At 42.2% G+C, this 23,646-nt stretch overlaps 1 protein-coding gene across 17 annotated transcripts in view; it reads right to left on the bottom strand.

Annotated features, from left to right (window-relative positions):
- The window catches only part of FNBP1 (formin binding protein 1), a 98,550-nt gene that overhangs the window by 33,137 nt on the left and 41,767 nt on the right, over window positions 1–23,646 (bottom strand). For all 17 annotated transcript variants that reach the window (XR_003994486.1, XM_030507080.1, XM_030507081.1 and 14 more), the window contains exons 5-7: window positions 14,741–14,803; window positions 13,828–13,932; window positions 813–941 (exon numbers count right to left, since the gene is read on the bottom strand). Coding sequence is in view for 16 of the 17 variants with exons in the window: in XM_030507080.1 (XP_030362940.1) it covers window positions 813–941; window positions 13,828–13,932; window positions 14,741–14,803 (297 nt within the window). In the remaining variant the exon portion in view is untranslated. The remainder of the gene's footprint in view (window positions 1–812; window positions 942–13,827; window positions 13,933–14,740; window positions 14,804–23,646) is intronic.

The raw sequence follows: 23,646 nt of genomic DNA, 5'->3' as shown, positions 1-23,646 counted from the left end.
CACTGGGTTGAAATACCATGAAGCAAAAGAGGAGGTGTCCATTTAGCTAAGAAGTTCCAGTTATAAGAAAATGTGTATTCGCTATGCAAATATCAATCATTTCTCATCAGATGATAAGCATGTGACATTTTCTCCCTTAAAGAAGTTGTATTTTCCACTTCTGATGCTCATGAACCATTACAATGGAACAGTCACTTAGAACTTCTGCTGTACTACATTAATCTCCCTTGGTTCAGACAAGCACAAACTCAGATTGTCAGTCAGCATAAATCTGATGGCTTTTTTGTTCTCTCTCCACAGTCTTACTTTAGGCCCACTAAGACATAATTGACATTAAACCCTCTGACATTCACTACTGCAGAATTATTGCGGTTTAAATTTAAACATCTGTGAAGCCTGATTTGAAGACAGGTTATAAAGGGCTGTGAGGCTTTACAGATATAATGATGCCCAGCTGACTCCTGCCCCAACAATGCAAATAATGCTCTCATTCCCCAGCTGCATGGACACAAGAGTTTAACAGAGCAAGACTGTGAGGATTCCAAAGAGTATCGTATTTGTCATAACAGTTCAATGTCACCTTCCTCATATATTACTGATACTTAATATCTAGTCTAAAAGAGCGGACAATTTATCCTACCAAGCCCTCCATGTTTTGGGTTGGGAGACTGCATGTAAAATTTGCTAACAGTGACAAAAATCACCAAAAAGCGAAAGACAGGGTCATAGAATTGAAGCAATGTGCGATACACACCTCTGTTCTTACCAAAAGGTTATGAGCTACTTCTATGAGCAGTGCCAGTGACCCTTACCTGGAAGATGTGTGGTATGTGTGTGTAGTAATGGTCGTGCTGCTCACTGTTGAACTTCTGTAGAGTGGAAGAATATTCTGCTTTGCTGTCTTCTGCCATTTGATGTCGCAGCTGGGCCTGCTGTCTTGCCTAAAGAAATGCCAAAAGAAATTAAGAATTTATATTACATGGAAAGAAATTGCATTGTATTACTCCTCATCTTACTATCCGTACCAGTAGGCAGCACAGGACTGTTAGCATATGGGTCTCTGAACACTTCAGCCTTTGGTTTACTCCTGGTTTTTGAAACAGTTGAGCTATGTCCCATGCCTGGCAGTGTTCAAGGCCAGGTTGGACACAGGGGCTTGGAGCAACCTGCTCTAGTGGAAGGTGTGCAGGGGGTTGGAACTGGATGAGCTTTAAGGTCCCTTCCAACCCAAACCATTCTATGATTCTACATCCAGCATAAGCCTGCAGTGTGCACACTGCTGCTGTTCTGTTCTTGTTTTACATACTGTTTCCACAGACAACCTCTGTTCATACCGCATGTAACACACTGAAACGAGTTTGCCCCTTTGCTAGCCCACTTAACAGGCACTCAAGTCTTGCTCCACCATATGCCCTGTTGGATGGCATCTGCTTCTTGCTAATAAACTACTTACCTGTTGCCTAGCGGTATTTTGGGGGGAAGGTTAGTGATAAGAAACCAACATGGTTTTGTGTCATTCTACATAATCATGACAAAACATCTGAACTCAGGCTCTCACTGTGCTCTCTGCAAAGTCCTTGATTTACACTTCCTTGAATAGCACTGGCATGGAGCGCACAAGGAAAGGGGAGCCTGAGGAGCAGCTGAGGCACGATTCCCTCCCTATTTTTACCCACACGGATGATTTGCTACCCAGCATAGCAGAGCACTGGGCAATTAACCTCACTTCTTTCCCTGGCACAATCTGTCCCTGAGTGACCCTTTTATATTTTCAGATTCCTCCCCTTACAGTTCTGCTTCCCAAGACCTCTGTTATCTGCTTTACTGCCCAGCTTTATTCCCTTACTGCCTATCCCATCTGTTTATTTTAGTTGCCTTTTCCTTCCTTGCTGCTGGCCTTCATAAAGTGACTCTTCCTCCTCCTCCCTTCCTACACCTTCATCCTCTGGCTGAAGCTCCCCTCTCTCCCACTTCCCATTCACCCGGCTTGAACTCTCCTCTCACCCTGCTCCCTTCTCCATGTGCCCCATGTCTGGGGACCACCTGCTTGCTCCAGTGAGAGCTGTGCCACTGACTGACATGAGCCCAGGACCTGGTTTTGTAAATCTAAACTATCCTGAGCTCACACTCATTTTTCAGGCACTGGCCCTGCTCATCCTCCATTGCTGACCCAGCCTTGCATTGTGAATGTCCAGAAAGTGTTGGATTCCAATCACTTCCTCCATTTCAGAATAACCCCCTTAAGAAAAAGGTTATTTTATTTAAATTATTTAAAATAATTTGGGGTGTTTCAGGGAAACCAAATAATTTTAGCGTATTTTAAGAGGGCTCCCATTAAAAACAATTTGGAATGGGGTTAGTCTTTGAACTGTTCCAAGCAGACAATAGTTTCCTGACAATAAATCCATGAAATACCAAATCATGGAACATTTTAGTAATCATAACTGGAAGGCAACAAATTCTGCCAGAAGGTTTCAAATCTCAATTTGCAAAGAAATAGGCTTCCCTCCCATGTGTCCAGCTCGCACAACTCACCTAATAATTTATTTCACTTCAATTCAGCTATTTCTTTTGCAAGCACAGTCAATGGCAGGAATTTCCTAGATCTCCTTCATATTCTTTCTACAGTAATAATTCAAGCGCGGTGACAAAATGCTGGGCACTGAGTGTGTAATGGGAGATAAAACAGTAGCACCAAATGGAAAAGACTGACTATAACCAAATAAATCCAATAAAAGGCTTCCAACTTACTCCCCAGGAGTTGAAACTGTCCACCAACTCCTGTAAAAGATGTATATATCACTTCAGAATATTTACGTGCTGCAATGAAATACCAAGAAGCCATATCAATCCTTTTTCTGCCCGAGTGCTATATAGCTTATTAAACTTTATCATCCATACACTCATAGCTAGCTACATTAAATATGAGTGGAAACCAAGATAGCCTTGTACCACAAACAAATTTACCAGCAAAACAAAGCCATGGCAAGGTGGAAGAGTAATGGATGCTCAGATCCCAAGCCCCAGCTGCTACAGATCAATATCCATTTATGAGGCCCATTCTCTTCATCTACCTAAGAGCCACCCATTGTCTGAGCTGCCCTCTCCAGCAGCCCCAGTCCCACTCATACAGCTGGGGGTTTTTTTGTATTAAATAGTGCGACACAGGAATTTGTCCCTTGACTCTATTGTTGAAGCAGAAAAACAAGAAATCCATTATTCCACATTTCCAGGCAGATCCAGCAAACATGAAGCCATCAGAGTTCATGTTCATGAGCAAGCTCCTTGGCTGTCCATGAGCAAAGTAACTCGGAGCTAAATGTATACAGGAGTAGATGCTTGGTTTCCAAAACAATCTGAACTGGCCCTAAATAAGATGAGTAAGTAAAATTGGGAACATTCCAAACCCAAGAATTTTTCTATGAGCGCCCCAGTGATGTTTTGTTTCTCCTGGCCATTTAATGCATTTGGCAAGCTTCAAACACAGTTCAAATATTTTTCCAATGAGGTATTTCGATCTTAAAATAAAAATGTTTTTAAAAGGGCTAATTTTTTCATTATTACTTCATTTGAGTATGTCACGTAAAACTAGAAGTGGTGATGATAAGACTAACAGAATTGTATTTTATAGCTTGGTTCCTGCACTCTGCTGAAGGACAGAATGATAAAAACGGGTTGGTGACGTGAAGCTTCACATTCAGACTAATGGATGCAGTGGCCTGGAGCTGCACAGAGCCACAGGAGCTATTTCAGGAGTAATTTATAGCTGAGCTTTCCAGAGAATAAGTTTTTGCCACCTTTCCTGCTCACTTGTGCATGCAAACAGCTTCAGAGAAGGTAATTTCAGGGCTGCTTAGAATTAATGTTAAAATATTTGCTTTGAACATTTTTCAGGTGGAAAGGCTTTGGAATAAATGGTCTCTAAACTAGACCATGACTTTACATGTAAGAGGATGATACTGTGAGGCAGCTTTCAGTCAACATCCACTCTCCTTTAACTGGGCAGGGATGACTGAGCATGAGCTCCCATTTCCAGCACGACACACGAAACCATGATCCAGATGTTCTACAGTCTGTCAGCATACTCCATGGTAAGAAATGTCAAGGCTAGGTACATGGAATGCAACAAAAGATCCTCTCCCTTCACCTCATTCTCCAATCCTTGCAAACATGCAGGACAAGTAAAACTTTATACACTGATCTGAAATCAATCCTCTGGCCAGTGAACAGAAAAGGAAAATTTAACAGAAAGGAGATGTGGAAATCTTTATGATGGGCACTGTGGGCCCTGAAAGTGTGACTAAATGTCAGCAAGCTGCTCTGCGTAACATGCTGCCTCTTATGAGAATTTAAGAAATATCTTTGTGTAGTGTTTCTTGCATACACATGTTGCTATCAAACTGGATTTGGGGGGAAAGACAACCGGTGATTAAGCGTAGGAGAGATTTTAAAGAAACAAGTACACTTTCTGCCATTTCAGTCTCCAATACTGAAAAGAATGAAGGGTATTTTGCTGAGAACAATTTTCTAAGACGCATTCCAGAAACAGCAAGAGGGTCAATAGACACACTGTCTTCTGGGTTTACACAGACAAAAAATGCAGCTCCTCAAGGCTGTTATGGTGGGAGTGATATGAATAACTGAAAAGGGCAGAAAAAAGCTTTGGCTGCTATTCAGCTGATCCACACTAAGTGGAACAGTTCAACTTCTCAGCAGTTGCTCTTGTCCAGAATGGCAGAGTTTCCAGTCAAAACTTCGGTGTAGTTTTCTTTCTTCTTTCTTTTCTCCCATTCTCTCCCCACCCCTCCTTTTTTGTTAAACCCAGACACCATGTGAGATGCATCACTGCCAGGCCACTGCCTTGCCAACATCGAACTGTCTTTGGTAAATCCAAGATCAGCTTAAAGTGCAAACACAAAAAAACCACCCCTGCTCCCATCTCAGCCACCCAATCCCTTCAAAATAGCTTAATGATAAAGGCAGACTCAGAAACACTTCACCAATTTCAGGAATGCTTTCAATTGCTCACAGATTTTTTCAGCTGCAGGCTCTGGTCTTCCCTCCATACAAACCTGACATCGCCGCGCTCTGTTACGAGCAGGCACCAGCACCACCAGCAGCAACGCTGGCAGTGTTTGCAGAATCATTAACAACAGTGGGAATTCTGCCATGGACTTCAAAACAGAGCCAGGATTTCAGGCTTACATTTACATAGCCTCCAAATCAAGCTCCGCTGTTTACTATTTTACAATAACCAGTTTGGTTTCTCTGAACTGGCAAGCAGAAAAAGGTTTTGAAATTTGCTTTCCTGAAAGCAAGAAGATAGAATGAGGGGTGCAAAATAGCAGACAAGGAAAAAAAAAAACCAAGGAGAAAAATCCTTTATAACATTAGAAAACAATCTGAGAATCTGTGGATCCCTGAAATCCTCTGGCTGAATATAATATACAATGAGCAAACTGCTGGCAGGGGATGGAAAATCTTCATCACAGATCACAGGAACTGTTATCTAGTGCAGTTGCATTGCACATAATTCTGCCAGACTACAGAAGTGCACACTGACAAGAGATATACCAAAGCAACAGAACATCAAGAAAGCTCTAGCAAGAAAAACAACCAAGTTTAGTGGAGCTGGGACAGTAATGCAGCAATCACACCGTTCAAAGCTCAACAAGGACTCACCTAACTGTGTCAGTTCTATACTCGTAGGACCAGTCCTGCAGCATGATGGTTCTTGCTGATTAATGGAGTCTGACAGCTAGAGCTTACTTGAAATTTAATTAAGTGAATGAGCCCAAGATTTCAGTTCCCTGCTTTTGGACCTCAGTTCTGGTGCAGACTCCCTTGCACAGATTTCCGTGCTGCATTTTCCACATATAAAACAAGTGTACCTCTATTTCTCCTTTAATCACATCCAATCAACCACCTCAATTTGGTCTGCAACGTGCTCAGAGCAGTCTAAATGTTGTGTAAGAGAAGGACCTGTACATAAGAATTGAGAACAGCAGCATGTGCCATCGTGACACATGCTTGAGAAGCACCTCTCAGCACCCAGCTCCAAGGCCCATGTGAAATAACTGTGCCTTGAATCCTAAAGTTTCTCTCCTTGCACTGCCATTCTCATGTCCTGAATACTAAACAGCCAAACTCTCTGGGTGACCAAACTGCAAATCCCTGTGTAGCTTGGCACACAGCTCAGAGCAATGCAGTTCCATGAGGATACCAAATAAAAGCCTAGTTTATTACAAAGGAAGGTGGTGTTCACAGTGTGTCGAAGGCTATGTGGACTTGAGGGAGGTCACAGCAGTGGTTTAAATGATTTCTGGAGATCTGTTTAGTTGTACTACAGAGGCAGTTCAATTCTGTGGTGTATAAATGTAACTATTGAATATAAATAATGGAAATTTTTTCTTGAATAAATAATGGAAATTATTTCAGGACTGTGCGTGTAATAGATGGCTTAGCTCATACTTTGAATACTGGGCACAGTTCTAGTCATCTCTCTCCAAGAAAGAATTTACAAACACAGCCAGCGCAGAGTGGATAGTGAGGGTTGAAGTTACCAGTATGAATTTGTTAGCCTTAAAGCCTGACTTTATGGGTACAATGCAGTCACTTGTCTCATGGGGAGCAAGAGACCCCCTTGACTTAACAGCGAGCTTCTGAGTCTGCTCAAAATCAGAAGAGAAGCATATCAAAGAACTACAAGGGCATTGCCAGGGCATGCAGAGATGCAGTCAGGAAAACAAAAGCTCAGTCCCAATTGAAATTGGCCAGAGATGTCAAAAACTAAAGAAAGAGGCCTTCAGTTACACAAACACCAAGCAGAAACAGAAGGAAAATATTGGCCACTGTTTAACAGGAGAGGGGAATTGGTCACTATCAACGCCGGAAAGGGAGAGGTTCTCAACACTTTATTCACCACTGTCTCTGCGAGCACTGTTGAGCCCCAGACCTTGGGAACACAAACCCAGGTTGATGCAAACATGGACTCACCATCAGTGAATGAAGAGTTGGTATGTGAACTATTATGGAAGCTTGACCTCTACACATTGATGTACCCTTACAATATCCACCTGAGGGCGTCAAAGAGAGCTGCCTGATGCCACTGCGAGGCCATAACTTCTCAAACATTAGGGAGAGTGGAGATGAGGGACATGCCAGAAGACTGGGAAAAGGTGAAGGTCACCCCCACCTACAAGAAGGGCTTAAAGGAAGATCCAGGAAATTATAGGCACATCAGTCCTACTCTTTTAAGGGACTCTTGTCCCTGGGAAAGTTACGGAACGAATCCTCCTGGGGCTATCACAAGTCAAATCATGCATATGATTGGGAAAAGCCACCACAGATTCACCAGGGGCAAATCATGCTTGACAAACCTGATCATCTTCTACAAAGTCACCTGCTTGGTTGATGCGGGGCGAGTGGTGGATATTGTCTACCTGGGCTCAAACTGCAACTGATCCTCAATTCAATATTGCTCTTAAGCCTCCCCTCCACACCCCCTTTTCCTCCCTAACTTGTTTACTCCTTTAGCAATCTACCTCCTAACAGAGTTGTATTGTTACAAAACTCAGTCAAATTGCTAGGGAGAGCATTACTGCAGAGGAGTACTGCAAAGAGGAAATACAAGCTCAGATGGATTTCTTTATCTTACACTGACTGGTGCTTCTGTTCCTTGATCTCTTAACACCAAACACAGTGTATGCAGGGGATACCTACGGATATTTATTAAGTTTTCCAGCCACTCCTGCTGCAGTCATTAACTCCTTATTAACTAGAAATCAACACTCTTCCATTAGTCATGATTCCAAAAGGGAAACAGCTGCTGTATGCAGAATGCCACAGGCAGCAGGTTGTAAACAAGGCTCACTCTTCCAGAAATGCAAACTGCTGTCCTGAGGGACTTCCCATGTTCACACACTGCATCATCCATTAGGAAGGAAGCAGTGCAGGAAGGAGCTTGGGGTCTGCATAACCCAGAGAAATAGCATTAGTGTGAACCTAATGGCTTTAAATCACATTACCAAGAAAAGACTGCACTTGAATTGATGGGACATTTGACTCACGTCACAAGCAAAGACACAAAAGGGTTGATCCAGTTCCATCTATGAAGCAAAAGAAAAGGAGCTGCCTAACTGAAGTATGTAAAACTCACCAGCACACAGAGAATGGGAAAATCTTATGCAGTACCTATCCCTCAAATCAGAAATGCACATGCCAGGCCCCCTTGCACTATGTTAGGACTGAGCCTTATGCATCTTGCCTGCGTGTTTCACTGAGCAGGACTGCTGTGCTTTATAAACTCACAGCAGAGGACAGGAAAAGCAAAGCCTCTGGAACTACTCACTGCAGTATTTGCCGTACTAATGGCACAAACACTTTGGATCTTGTCCACTTTCTAACATTACCTCTACATGGCACTACATTTTCCAAATGCTGAGAAGGTCATTATTCCACTAGATGCCTCGAGGTGGGAAGAAGGCAGGATACAACAAATCCCACTGTCACAGGGCAGATGGCTCTGCATCTCCTGAAAAAACTAGGCCCATTAAGTAGTTCTGGTCTGCAGAAGGCAAGCACCCACAATCTCAGGTTATGCTCCAGAGTCAACTGCTGACAGCCTTCACTAACTAAACCTCAGTAACACACATTGCAACAACAGAGCACTAAGCTGGAGATGTTCCTCTGTGGTTTGTCTGTGGGGTTTCAGTGACGCACTCTGCGTCCGGCTCTGTTGTGACCTGGATGCTGTTCCAACAAAGCATGCTGCAAATGATGTGTGCAGGACAGGGCTGAAACATGGATCAGAGATTTCTCCAGAGCCCAAGCAAAAACAGCTGAATGCAAGCTTCACTGTAAGGATGTGTAAATTCTCAATGAAGAGATTTGTGTCCCGCAGCGCAGCAGCCTGCAGGCTGGAAACGCACTTTACCACTTGACAGCGTTTGCACAGGCAGGAAGATCAGCTTATTCCAGTTTCCAAGTAGCACTATTTCTACATGTGATCAGTAAGACTTTGCCAGGGATTCAACTCATGACTACCCAGGGCAATCTAAGTGGACGTGTCTTCTATGGAGGGAGATATAGATTCTTTACATTGCACTGAAATTGATGGAGGGCACCCAGGGAATGCAGGCGTAAGAAAAGGGGAGAAAATAAAACTTCAAGTGTGAAACATCAGCATCTCTCTGCAGTTATATTTACAGACTAGAAAATTAATGTCATGGTGGTGTCGTATTATGAGATTTTATGCCTTTATGCAAATCTTAAGCTATTCTGGGACTCCAAAAATTTTGGATAGAACAGGCATAACCTGATCTGAAAGTTGCAGAGCACTGGGGGAAGCTACTAGAGATTGCAATAAGCTTGAGATTACTTCCATTTCCCTCAATTTTTCCACTTCAAGAACAAAGCAAATACAAAAAAAGGCCAGTATTTCAGCACAGGAATAGAACCATCAACTTTTTCACTGCTTTTGTTTTTAGATATGACATAGGATTCGGCAGAGAAGAAAGGAATGATAATGCTGTAATAATGATTTTGGATGTAAGTTTGGATAATTTTGGAGTAATTTTGATTTCGAACTAGCAGCTGACTTGCAACAAACTCAAGCTGCTGTAAGCACGTAAGAAAGCAAATTCAGCAGGAAAACCCCACTGCCCCAGAAAAGATGTCTGAATGTCACAGGATACAAAAAAATCTTACTACAAGCTCATCCTTTCTGGGAGCAGGTTGAAGACTTGCTAAAGATGAGTCAAAACCCCGCAGCAACACAAAAAACCCACCCTGTGATTTTAGCAGTGTCAGAAGCTTCTTCACTTATGAGAGTTAAGGTTAAATTTGCGCTTTATGTCTTTCTAAATCTACTACTAGTAAACTACTTTCTAAACTACTTTTCACATTTACATTTATCTCAAAACTACTCAAGGTGGAACCTTCCTAATGTAACAGGAACTACAACCAGAACAAGGTGATAAGTCCTGACTTCAGGACAGCAGTTCTGGGAGCTCAAGCATAGCTCAGTTTTTACTGCTCAAAGCTGAAGTTGTTTTCTGACAAAATTAGTCCCTAGGACACCAAGAATACAGCTGTGCTACTCTTTCAGCAAAGCAACAGATCATGTCTGATACCAGGTACCTCAAACCACTGTCCTCCCCGTCAACTGCTGTGCAAATCAAGAGGCAAAACATTCACCCCATCCCATGGTTGGCCTCAGCCACTTCCCCTTTAAAAACAGATTCTGTAGACAAGGTCTACTTTGAACATAAAGCTTTAGAAAAGCCAGCTGAGTGCTGAGGTTTTGCACCCCCCCCCCCCCTCACTATTACAAGTAGTCTGCAAAGGCACCACCGGGTACCACATTATCCCATAAAGATGTCAGCTCTTTAGTGATTGCAGCTCTAAAGAGAAGGAACAAACAATAGAGCGTTTCCTTATATGTGCACCAGCTCTGTGCTGGAGACACAGATCGTTTCCCCAAATGGTCAAAAAATTGAAGCAGCTTCACTGTGGTTTTTGAATGAGAACAGCTTTAAAACACACATCCCACCACAATCCAGATGACGCTGACGGTGATACCTACGAGGCTCCCCGGTATTAGCATCAGCAAGTTGCTATTTACTAAACATTTACTTAGTTTATAAGGTTATTTTCACAGTACAGCTTTCTGTGACCCAGTAAGTTCCTACCCAGACCTTGCTAAAGTGAACTGACAAAAACTGCACCTTGTGTTGCAGTTCAACATCTCCCTGCAAATGTAGGCTGCTGGTAATTTAAGATGCTCAGGGCAAACCCAGGAAAGGAGCTCAGGGGCCCAAATTCACTCTTCTCTGACTCCTGTGTAAAGACTGTGACCGTTGCAGAGACTGAACACAGCCTTTGCTCCATGTTCCTGCCACCAAAAAAGGAGATTGGAGGAAGCAAAACTCAACACCCTGCTCTCGCCAAGATCAACGACCAGCCTGGCTGGCTGCAAAGATGATTGAGCCCGTACTGACCACAGCAGCAGCACAGAAGGCATGTGCCCTCTGCATATTGAATCTGAGATGGTCCTACAGGAGCAGTCTGGACCCGTATTGCATATCCAGCCCTGCCTCTATGCACATACCTGAGGCCCTGTGCGAAACAGTCCTGGAGAAATAAGGAAATTAACTCTTAATTTTCCTCTCTGCCCCTATTCTGTTTGCTTACTCCTAGCAAACTGTAATACCAAGAGTTGCCCCTTGAGCAAGGCCATGTTAAGTGCTGGTAGCTGGCAGCTCTGTCACAGCATTTGCTGCTGCATTTGTCAAAGGCTACGACGACTGAAAGATTGAGAGACATGAGCACTTCAGAGCCTCATACAGCCTAGCATTAGGTGCACTAGGGAACTGCTGCTATATATTCTTTTGATTGCATTTGTCATTGTGATCACTGCAGAATTTTAATTCCATTACTCTATAATGCAAGATGCAAAAAATAGCTCTAGTGTCTCTGCTCATGTTTGCAGGTACAAGCTAAAGTAGCCAAGGTGTCAATCTCAAGCTGAAGAAATGAGGGCAACTGATTCCACTGCTTGAAGAGCACCTTGTTCCGCCAAAGCGAATAGCATTGGCTCTGAACACAGCCAAACTGTCTGCTTTCCTGGCCAGACAGAGTTTTGGGAGTAGGAGTGCAGCAGCCAAGCAGTAAGGGGCAAGAGAAATCAGAACCTCTGCAATAAAAGGAGGAGGTGCAAGTCATCAGATTGCTTCGTTGGAAGCTGAGCAGCTTCTGCACGTCCCTGGAGCGAGCTGGCGAGAGCTGCCCCGGCAGCAGCGCTGGGTCCAACAATGTCCTATTCTGCACTGGGGAGTTATGTCAGAGCGGTCCCAGTCACACGGGCAGAGGGAAGCAAAGAAAGCGCATTATTCACAGCCTGACATGGATGAACCCGGCCTAACACATGCACTTGGAAAACACTGTTCTCTCTGTTCAGTAATATTATTTCACATTCCACTCGTTTTGATAACCTTTTCCTTCTTCCATCTACCCCGCTGATGGGAAAGTCGACCAATGCCTTCTCCTGAGATTAGCCAACACACAAAACTGCAACAGATACCACTGAGCCTCATTTCACAATAACTAACAAATGCATACAATAAAAAGCTAGAGAAATTTAGAAGGGAAACCCCTCTGCACCAGGGTAGGGATTGCTTCCCAGAATTTACTTAATGCTATCAGATGGCTAACAGGCAGCCTTTCACTCTGACCAGAAAAGGTAAGCTTTACAAAAGGATGTAGAAGTAGGGAATCTCAGCCTTCTATTTCATGTCTCTGTGTCCCTTTGACATGGCCTCAGCTTTGAAAAAAAATCTAGGGCAAGTCCTAATTTTATCTATAAAAACACTGTATTCTAAAACCACTTTATACAGATAAAGCAGAGATGATCCTCCTCTCTCAGAAAAACCCACATGTGGTGTGATATCTGTAACAAGTCTGCATTCATCTGTGAAGTGGCCTGGTAAATCCAGAAGGCAACAAAGGATCAAATCTGCATGCTGAATTTACAACTAATAGGCAAGCAAATTACAAGACCACAGACATATTTTTTCCTTTGATGTGCAACAGCACTTCGGGGATGTTTTCTGAGCTGCTTATTCATTTACTGTCCTCATTTCTAACAGCATCCTTGATGCTATCTGCTACCTCCGGGATGCTCAGCGTACTAGAAACATCTTAAGATCACATAGATGCACAGAAAAATTTGTATTTGATAGCTTCCCAGGATTGAATTAACTGAGAATAGAATGAAGTAGAACTCGAGGAGCAAAAGCTGCGTTTTACAAGGGCTATCTTGGACTAGAAGAGATTCCTCCTTACCTATAATTCAGTTTCCTTTCCTATCCCTGCAACAAAATGTTTGGTATATTTTAAGCTTCAGCTTTTTTTCCCTTCACTTTTCTTATTTTTTTTTTCAGAAACAAACTTTTTCAAATGTTCTGGCTATTTTCTACTTACATGACTCAATACAAAACTGTCCTTACATATTGTAGTGTGGTGCTTCTGATCTATGTTACTGCATCTTCTGAGCAGATGTGTAACACCAAAGAGAAGCAATTTCAACACACTTTCTCCCTCTCCATTTTTTCCTTCAGTTACAGGTGCATCACAGGACTTCAATATTTAAACTTTAAGCATCCTTCTGCACATCCAATTCTGAATCAAACTAAAGAAAGACAATATTTCAAGACAGATATGCTGAAACAGCAAGGTATGTTTAAAATTCAGCATCAGTTTAATGTATGAAAGCCACAAGTAACTCTGCAACCAGACAGCAACTGAGAAATAAAAGTAAAAGCTATGTGCCATCTGTGACAAGCATGGATTCCAGGATTCTGCATAACATGAAAACGTGTCCTGCTGTGAACCTAGGACCAGGAACAACAACCCTGGTCACACATCATTGCAACCAATGACATTGGGAGATGTTTGAAGTGTTGCTCAAAAGGCAGAAGTTCAGTTCTGCCTGGATCAGGGCGATGAACCATGTGTGGTAACTGCAGGCAGCGCTCAGAAAGCCCTCACAAGCTTGGCTGTCAGACAATCTGGAGTTAGACAAAACTGATTCTGCATAAGCTCATTTAGAGCCATGACAGCTAAACTCAGATATCACCTACTGAAGAAAACTGACTGTATCTGTTTAGAATTTTTAGGCAAATAAAGGTCTCTGCAGAGATCTCCCTATTTTTAATCACCTTACAGACTGTACGTGAGGCATTAAGCCCCAGAGGGTTTATCCTGCCAGCAGGACTGAGAACTAAACCTATCACATCTGTTTACAAACCTCTCCACCCTTTGGCTTACCTTTTCAACATCTGCTTTTGTAACATTGATGTCAGCATCCATTTTCTCAAAATACTGCTGTGCTCGATCAGCTTCTTTGCAATCACGCTCAAACCGCCTTTTACTCTGAAAAGGAAAAATAGAAGCCTTCGTTATGGGAAAGAAACACAATACCAAGATCTACCTGAAACCAATACCTGCCCCTAAACTGTATGGCACGTTTTAGGACTCCCTTGTTTATATTGGAATATTTTTCCATATTAAACAGCTTCAGAAAATAAAGTTACCAGAAACAAATCTTTTGTTTTCTTCAGGCTGCTTGATTCTACCAACATCATTAGTATTTCATATTTTTCCCTGTTGGCATTTCTTCTGCTCTTGTAGAACAAATCACTCCCTCCCTACACATAACTCCCTGTTTTTTATAATGCACAAGGGAGTTAACTAAGATCCACACATTTACAAGCCAGACTTTTGGTTTCTGATGTCCCCTTTCTTTAGCCTTCCCTGTACTTACAGTCTCGCTTTTCATTCATCATATGAACGACAATTCCAATGTATTTACTTTTGAGAAACAGCATCTCACTCAAGAGATGGTCTCATTCCATTTCCTCACGCAGTATGAAGCTATTCAGCTTACAGCTGAACAGCACCCTCAGGGACTCCACATTTCCAGCAACGCTTAGCACACTTTTCAAGTCATATCAAATGAAGTGCTACTCATGATAGACGTAAATCCCACAGAAAGCCACATGTGCTATTAAAACAGGCTTTTTTGTGTCTACCAGTGTATTTAAGACAGCAGAGTTTTAAATATCCCATTTCTACAGCTCTTATCCATACACCCTTATTCCAAATATAACATTTGGAACCATCTCTATGAAAATAGTATAAAAATTAATTAAATGTCCTATCTAAGGAAGTTTCCACTTACTGCTTCAAGTTGTTTCCAGCAAGTTTCAATATGTTGTTGTGCCTTTCTGCCATCGTGGAAGTGCTGTTTAGAAAAAGAGAAAAAGCAAACATTTTGAATGACAAAAGAACAAACAGTCAATTATGCTCAAGGAGTTGCAGAAAAAAGCAGCAATGCTTCTGGCAGCTGTGCTCTGCAAGGCTGGTGAATTGAGCAGGTGTATGATGACTATCTGATGTCTCAGCAGGCTGCAGATGTATATTTGCATCCATTATAATGGTTAGTTAGACTAAGGCTAATTAATCCCTTTAGCAATTCTACCTTGTATTGTTCACTGTATCTTGTAATTAATGGTTTCCCATACCACAAAATCTGAAGCACTTTCGTCTGAAGACTGTTTCTTTGGTTTCTGACTGAACATGAGCTCTAAATTAAAATCTCTCTTTACATGGCATTTACCAAGATGCCCTTGATTGGCACATTCTAACAACTCATGTTTGTCCTGATTTTCATTCATACTCTACACAAAACCCTGTTCCTCCTCATTACTGGCTGCATGTGCGAGGCCAGCTATTCACTTCTCTTGGGAGATACTCGATTCTCTGGGTCCCCCCAAAGCCCTCCTCTCTCAACACACTGGGGGTGCATGTGTGCACATGCTAAGGGATATTAAAGTTTTAAATATGAGATGTCAGTTCCATAATAAACAGCAAGGAACTTCTCCTGACGTTGCCTTTTGGAGCAAGACTCTTAATTGCTATTGGTTTAAAGAACTGTTCTTAGCCCTTACACAATGCTCTTCATCAGAGAATCTAATATGCTGCAGATATTAACCCCTCTATCTTCCATATGCCTGCCTTTTCCTTGGGTTAAGCAATTCACTCAAGATCACCACATAAGTCAATGACCCAGCTCTAAACAGGAATGTTAATGCAGCCCCCAGCTGACCTCTAGAACAGGTTACTCCCCTGACAAACCACCTTGTAAAATAAATACTACAGCAAACTACACATAGGAAGAGAGATACCTACAGCAGAAAGCTGTATTATTTACTGACAATTAGGATGTTTTACTCGAATTACAGGTTTAGTTTCATGCAGTAAACTTGAAATTATCTGATATTGCCAGATAATCCCACTGGAACTTGCTAGAATTCACGCATTATCAGACCCACATGTAATCAGACATTAGATGTATCTTAAGCAAAATGATATCACCAGTCTGTTAGGGTAGATCAGCTCCAACTTAATAGTAGCCTGCCACAAACTATCAAACTTAGAGAAATGTGCCTGCAAGTACTTCTTAACTGGGAGCTACTCGGTTTCCTGCATCTTCCACTCAAGATTTTTCCTATCAGAGGAAAAAAATTCCACTGGTATTTTCCTATCAGAAGCAGGTTTCGGGAGCAAACGCACTAGTGACACTTCCTAGCTGCCTTCCTGGCTCCACCAGACACCAGCAAAAAGCCCCAAAGCTGCAGTTCTCTGTCAACACCATGTCCAACAGACTCGTATTGCCTTAAAAATCACAACCACCTTCAACTTGCCTGTGAGAACAGACAACCACCCCCAGCGTGCTCTGGATACTACTGCGTGTAGTCCCAAACCCCAGCTGTTAGGTACAGATGATCACATATAGATGAAGATGTAGGCACTCTATAGCTTCAGCTTTCTGGATGGTGTCTATCTCTGCACAAAGCAGAGAAGAGAGGCACAATGGCAGTGATGTTTTTAATTCCAGGCACATGCCGTGCTCGGCTCTGGCTCTGCTCCTGCCTACTGAGGAGGCAGAGTGTGCAGCAGCCCACAGCCTGGCACTGCTGCGGCTGGGCACAGACACCTTTTGCCATGCACCCAGATGGTACTTGTGCAGCTCAGCCGCTTTTTGGCTTCTCCAAAATCTCAGTCACCACATGACAGGATTAAATTTAAACAGACCTAACTGTAAAACTGCTGGGGCGGTGAGGAAAGGCTCCAAACCTATTTTAGTTATTTTGTAGCTCCCTATTTCCTTTCAACTCTGCATGTGACAGACTCTGCATCTTCCTTGCCGGGGGGCTTTGAAACACTTCATTTCAGGCTTGCTTAGAGTTTAGGAAAACAGTCCCAAGGAGCAACAAAACCAGTCCCAAGAACCAACTGTAATTTAACACTACATTTTTCAACGTTTTTCTAATGAGTATGGAATTCATGAAAGTCTTTTAGCAGTGAAGCTGCAAGTAAAATGACTTGGCTGTCTTCACAGTGCATTTCCTGCCTCCCCCAGCCTTTGCTTGTGTGCTCCCCTCTTCACTGGCTCTGATTTTGCTGGAGTGTAGGAAGGGACTTCATTTGGGAACAGCTGGCCTGCATGGAACCTAATACTGTCAGCGACCCATAAGCTGTAGGAAAACAACATGTCAGGTTGATTTAACAGAACACAATTTTATATGGGGCTGAAGGATGAACTTGGAATCAAAAGGGTATCAGATAACAGGAATACCTCAAGCTCATATTTTTAAACCACTTTGTAGTTAATAATGCAATTTTAATTTTGTCCTCTTATTTCCAAATTTGTCTTCTCTATAAAATAAACCCTACAGGCTGCTGGGAGTACATACGAGAGAAGCAGAAAGCCCGAGCAGTGTGGCTGCATCTTCATCAGATTTTGCCACAGTTCCTTGCGTATTTTCCCCTCTCTCTTCTTTAAAAAGATCTTTTACAGAAATGGAGCACTGGGACATTAATTTAATTAATTAATTAAATTAATTAAAATTGACATTAAACAGTGAAAGTGATGTCAAGTGACAGTCTGATGAATACAGGTGCATCCCAATTTGGATATTTCAGTGCAATATTGCCTTTTAGTTCAACCATTTTCTAAATGTCTTTATTACCCCCCATTCTCACTCTGTTATCCCCTATCTATTCTTGTTATGAGATAAAGCTACACATGATAACACATATCTGAGAGCACTTCTGCTTTTATAAACCTTTTGCCCTCAAAGCAGGATTTCTGCCTTCCAAAGATTCATTTTTATATAAAGCAACTAAGCGGGATGTTCCAACTCTCTGTATTTCTTCGGTACCCCATCTTATGGGTAAGAAAATAGAGCCAGCACGGTTAAGTGATCTGCTCAAAGTCATACAGGAAGCCTCCAGTTTCCTCAGACCCTGTAACTATCTTCAACTTCCGCAAACTCATTTCCTTTACAATCTTCTTAACTAGCAAATGTCTTTCAGCTTTTTTTCCTTCCCCCTCCAAAAAAGAATAAGGAAAAAATAACTAAGATCGGGTCCTCCTTCACCAAGCACCAAAATGCAAGTTCTAATTTTAAGAAATATTTAAAAATCAAATGAAATGAGTGGTTTTTTGACACCTCACAACTCAGCAAATGGAAAGACGACAAATGATTTAGCAAATCATATGGAAAACTACCATTCTTAGTCACATGCATTTCAGCAGCACACGATGATGAATTTGGAGTAGTTGATACAATACAGAATATTGGTGTCGTAAATGCCCAAACTAATGCATCCTGATCAGGCTATTTCAAAACCTCAGATTAGGAGCAAGATACCGAATCAGTGAATCACACTTCAAGTGTGCCAGGAAGACATTTGCAGCAGCGGTGTTGGTTGTTCGCATGCTGTGATTTCCTCTAGACTTTTCAAGCCATATCCACAGCATTCAAACCACATGTTAAAAACACAGTAAAGTGAAAGGTTTGGGTTTATTCATGTGCATTAATCGACCTCATCTTTTAATCTATACTTTGGAGTCTTAGGTTAGCAATCACAATACGAACGTTAAGATTTCCCTGAAATACATTTTGTTCAAGCATTAGACCTACTAATAACCACAGCAGCATCACCCTAACTCAAGTCAACCCCGCTACACGACCATGACTGCCCTTTTATCCCAGTGGTGCAGCATGGTGCAGTTCACATGTCAGTGTGCTCTGAACAATCCATAACTGGCCGTGTTTTGACTGGACGTCTCCATCCATTCTATGCTCACAGGATAAGACCCCATAATCTAGTTTTTAAGTGATCTTATGGGAGTTAAGAGTTGAGGGATTTTCAGCACAGTAATAACTTGCTTTATGAAGCCTGTGGACATTATATTCTAAAAGCTCCCAGCTCAAGGAATACTCAGCTACAGGAAAGGAAGAAAAGTTTTAGCAAGAGCAGGAAATCTGCATAAAGACCCACTGTACATGTGAGTTTTTCCCCTTTTAAACCCAGCCATACCAATGGGTGTGCTCCCCTCATTACCACAATGTGCTTGTAACAGCTGGGGAGAAACCCTGGCTGCTGTGCAACCAAAGACAAAACTCTCATTGCCTTTTGTTAGGCTCAGATTTCACCTGTGTGGATCAAAACACTGGGAGCAGTGAGTGAGGTACCTACAATCCAGCGCCTGTTACTTCCAACACCATTACAATAGGTAGCAGTGGTATTCAAGAGGTTTACACCACCACACAGCTCTCGGAGCAGAAAACAAAAGCTTGTTAGAAGATGCCTGTCATTGTCTTTCTGACCTTTTGAGAGAAGCAGTAGAAAAGCAAGATTTAGTTAAAAGTATCTCCTAAAGGACAATAGAGTCCAATAATTCTGCTGAGGAATTCCTGGGCAGTTTTAAATCAAAAGAACTACCTCAAACATGTAGACTAGCAACATGACAACAGGGCTGCTTCCATGCTGGATCAAAACCAGATCATGTGAAACATTTTGAGAAAGGCTGAAACAAGACAGGTTTGGTTTTCCTATGGAAGTAAAAAGCAATTGATTACATGGTTAAACTTAAAACTTACACATCTACAGTCTGTTTATATTTAGTCAGAAAAATGTAATTTTTATGCATAGCATATGGTTCATTTGACAACATCCTATTTAAGAACTTTCAAAAAAAGAAATCTATGACAAGGCTGCTTCATTCTCTTTTCTGTTTTCAAACTAGATAATGTAACACACTGAAAAACCAGTTAACTTTGACTTCTGTAACTATCACTCTCAGCTCACATTGACAGTCAATACCAAACACACTCCCAGGAACTAGTACTTCCTCTTCCAATTCAAACTCTATCTCCATTTTTGTTATAAGTGACTCCTAAAATAATGGCCAGCAATAAAGTAAACCAGAGACGGAAATTAGAGAACATTGCTTTTTTTCCCTCCTCGATTTTCTCCGCTCCATTTGCAAAAAGCCTTGTCAAATGTTGTTCTTTTCCTGGCTGCAAAGACAGGAAACAGTCTCCTCAGAAGAAATCTTAGTTTCCAAGAATAGCAACGTATTCTTGAGGTCTTATTGCTCTCATTTGTAACAGGAGTAGCATAAGAGTCCTGTGAACGTTGACATGAAACACATGATTGTCTTCACACATGTTCATCAGTGCTACTACTTCATATTGTGGCATAACCCTGCTCTCCTTTGCAGCCTTCCATATGAACTCTGTTGGTCACATCTACCCATCGATTAGGCCAAACCTGAAGCAGGTTATATGAACGTTGTTCAAGGTTGGTGTTAATTTGAACTGCCTCCTCCTGATATGGTGCATTCCAAAGGAATTCCAGTTACAGACCACTAAGACCAAAGTTTCTCAGGGTTCAGACAAAGACCAGATCAGCTGCACATGAGAACCAGAACTAGCTGCTCATGCCTCCTGGAGATCTGACAACAGAGCGATGGAAATTAGCACAGACATGGAAGACACTATGGCAGTTATATTTATAATAACTTGTCATTCCATGCTATGGTTGTCAGGTTAAGTCCTTATATTGGGAATTGTAACTCAGAACTACTTCTTAGGCCCAAAGACAACTGTGTATTGTGTTCCTCTCAGCAGAGCAGCACTGCAGCCCTACAGCTTAGCAGGACAACTGCTGAACCATCTGGCTTCAAGGCAGCAGGCCAGAAGACCCTGCATTCAGTGTGCACAAACTCAGGTATGACAGGTTGTTTGGAGATCATATACCCCCTCTCTCAAATCCATCCTTGGAGGCTAATCACATTCTTAAAGCCCAGCTGTGCCAAAGTGCTCTATGAGAGCAAACCTCTTTAAAGGGGGAGCCAACACTACAACCAAAAACTAAAGTATGTTTGTGTTTTTAAACCATTCAACAAGAATCAAGGAGCATGCTACTCAAGCTTCCATCTCTTCTACCTCCCAGTCTTGTCACAAAGCTGCTCTTCCAGTGATCCACAACCAAGAGATGGCATTCTCAATAGAATGTCTCTTCCTCCCATAGAAATGGTCTGTGACAGTCCTGTACAACTCTTGCAGTGATAATAAAACTAGAAAATGTACAAGCTAACAGGCAAAGAAATGCTTCTTATTCCTTTAAATAGCTGCAACCTTTTAGCTATTTCTACATAGCCTTCATGTATATACATACTCCCACATAAGCATTAAGACTGGCACCAGATGTATAAAATATTGAATGTTATTAACTAAAATGACAGCTGAACATGCTCACATGTACCATTTACCTCTGGCCCTGGACAAACAGCAGTCTCAGACACTTAAGGTATCCTCTACAAGCATGGCTTTCTTGTTGCTCATTCATTTTAGGCCAATATCTGCAATTGTCTGGATAGAGCACAAAGGGGAAAATACATACGTGGCCCATGTTCAACCCTCTCACCCTCAGGCACTTCACAGTCAAGCACTGAGCAGGAAATGTTGCTGTCCATAGAAGACATCTCTCATCTCGTCCCTCCAACAGGCTGTTGCTCTGCAGTGCAATGTTCAGGCTAACATGCAGAAAATGGAACTACATTTGTTTGCAGCCATATCCTGGTTCCTAATCAGAATCCTGCATGTAGTAAACAGAAGCCAATTTATTTATTTGAGCTATTATTTCATAGTTCAGTGTACCCGTTCCAAACTGGGAACAGCAGGGTATTAAGCCCAGTGGTCTCATCTTTAACCCTGCTAAAGCCAAAGTTCACATTATACCTTTTCAGCTAAATGGGATATTAGCATTAAGTTTCCCACATGATTTTTTTGGAAGCTTTTTCCATCTCAGCACAGCCCTTCACAGCACAGTTAATGATATGTACAAATATTTAACAGGGTTTCATTAACTTTGTACCATAGTTTGGGGAAAACCAACAAACACTCAATAAGAACATACAGAATTTATGATGCTCTTTCCTAAACAATTTTCTGCATTCCTTCATTTCTTATAGCTGCTACTTAACACTCTGTGAGTACAATCTGGCTTAATGAAATACAGCTGAAATATCTTGTAAGAACGAACATAAACAGAGTTGGATCATTGTGCCATGTATTTATCAAATACATAAATATCCCATAAACACCCACTGAAGTTTTCTTTCTGTTCATAAATAGCTCTTCATGAAGCGCAAAGCTTCTACCTGGCAACATAAATATTTATCAATGTTTAATTTGTATATCCTTATACTTAGATTAAAACTAAGTATTTCTAACTCCATTCAGGGATCAGTAAGCTGGAAGTGGGTTATTCACAGAACAAAAACTAGGGAAAGCTCAGTTTCAACTTGAAGTTTGGTAAATCACTTCCTTCCTTGTCTCTCTTTTCCTCTTCCTACGTCCTGCTTTGCCTTTAGTTTGTCATATGTGGAAGGTAGCAATGTCTCTTTGTACCTCTTCAGCACAAAGCACAGCTGTGCTCCGCACGCTCTGAGACCTTGAGGCACAAAATGCACCATGGAAGACTCCACTGTGCACTTGACAGGGTCATATTCTGCCATCCTGTCCCACGCTTGCACGGTGCATTGCGCCGTGAGAAGTCCTGCTGGAAACCAGAGGACTGTTTGCAGAACAGGGCACTATTCAGAATGAATAAGTGTGGCAGAATTCCTCCAATTATTTACTTTTCATCAACACCTGAGAGTCTACAAGAAACAGGAAGTTCTCTGACACGTACTCCCCTGCATGAATACACACAGGGAGGGCGCACACACTCCACCATAAAGAACCAGACCATTTTTGCCCTCATGGTACCCATAAGGATGCATTCATTCCCTGTTTCCCCTTCTATCCCAACACAAAATGGAATGTATTGACATCAGGTAAATTCTCTCCCAACCACAGAACCCCAGCGCTGCACCAGTCCAGTCTGCAGCAAAGCTCTGGGCTTGTACTTGACTTTCATGCTCGATTGTATGGAGCCAGCCTACCCCCGAGGGGAGGTGGAGGTAGAGGTGAAAGCAGCAGCAGTAATAAGAGGGATGCTTCATGACTCCCAAAGACATTTTTTAGCAAAGCTGACATGAGCAATGGCTACACAGAGCAGCTGCTGCCAGAGGAGACCATGAGTCAGACCTAGTTTGTGACCACAGATCTAAATCAGAACTGCCCCAGGAATTACTCCTTGAATTCCTATCCAGATAAACTACAGTACTGAGAGGACACCTAAACCAAGCCGCCTCCTGTGAAACTCTAAGACAAAAAAGGGAACTCAATGCTTGTGCAGCACTAGCTACATGTTTGCTCAGGATTCCTCTGAGGTGCCACCCAAAGAGAAGGTTGCAAAACCCGCCCAGTGTCTAGGTTATTTTAATAGTTATTTTTTTAATAGAACAAAGCATGCTGAGTAACTTGGCAGGCACAGCTATGTGGAGAAGCAGATTCCTCCAGATGAGCCATCAAAATGCTGGTATCCTTCTCTCCTGTGGGAAATACTGGTCTGCTTAGGAGCTATCACCACAAACATCAACAGCTGCAATGGGTGGGAGAAGAACAACTAGTCAGTAGATTTCCAAACTGGAAATGTATTACCTGTTAATGCTCGTAAAGTGAAGCCCAAACAGCTTTCTTGACACGACTGGGATCATCTCCTTTTCTTTTGTCACAGACTAGCAAGATTAAGACCCAATTTTGTAATGCTGCAGGGTCCCCAGCTCAAACCTGACACATTCCACAGCCACCCCAAAGCAAGGTTTTGGTGAAGTTGGGT

The sequence above is a fragment of the Strigops habroptila genome, chromosome 15, assembly GCF_004027225.2.
Source record: "Strigops habroptila isolate Jane chromosome 15, bStrHab1.2.pri, whole genome shotgun sequence".
In the NCBI taxonomy this organism is placed as follows: Eukaryota; Metazoa; Chordata; class Aves; order Psittaciformes; family Psittacidae; genus Strigops; species Strigops habroptila.
Note: the sequence above shows the minus strand (reverse complement) of the source record. Positions and strands in the feature narration are given on the sequence as shown.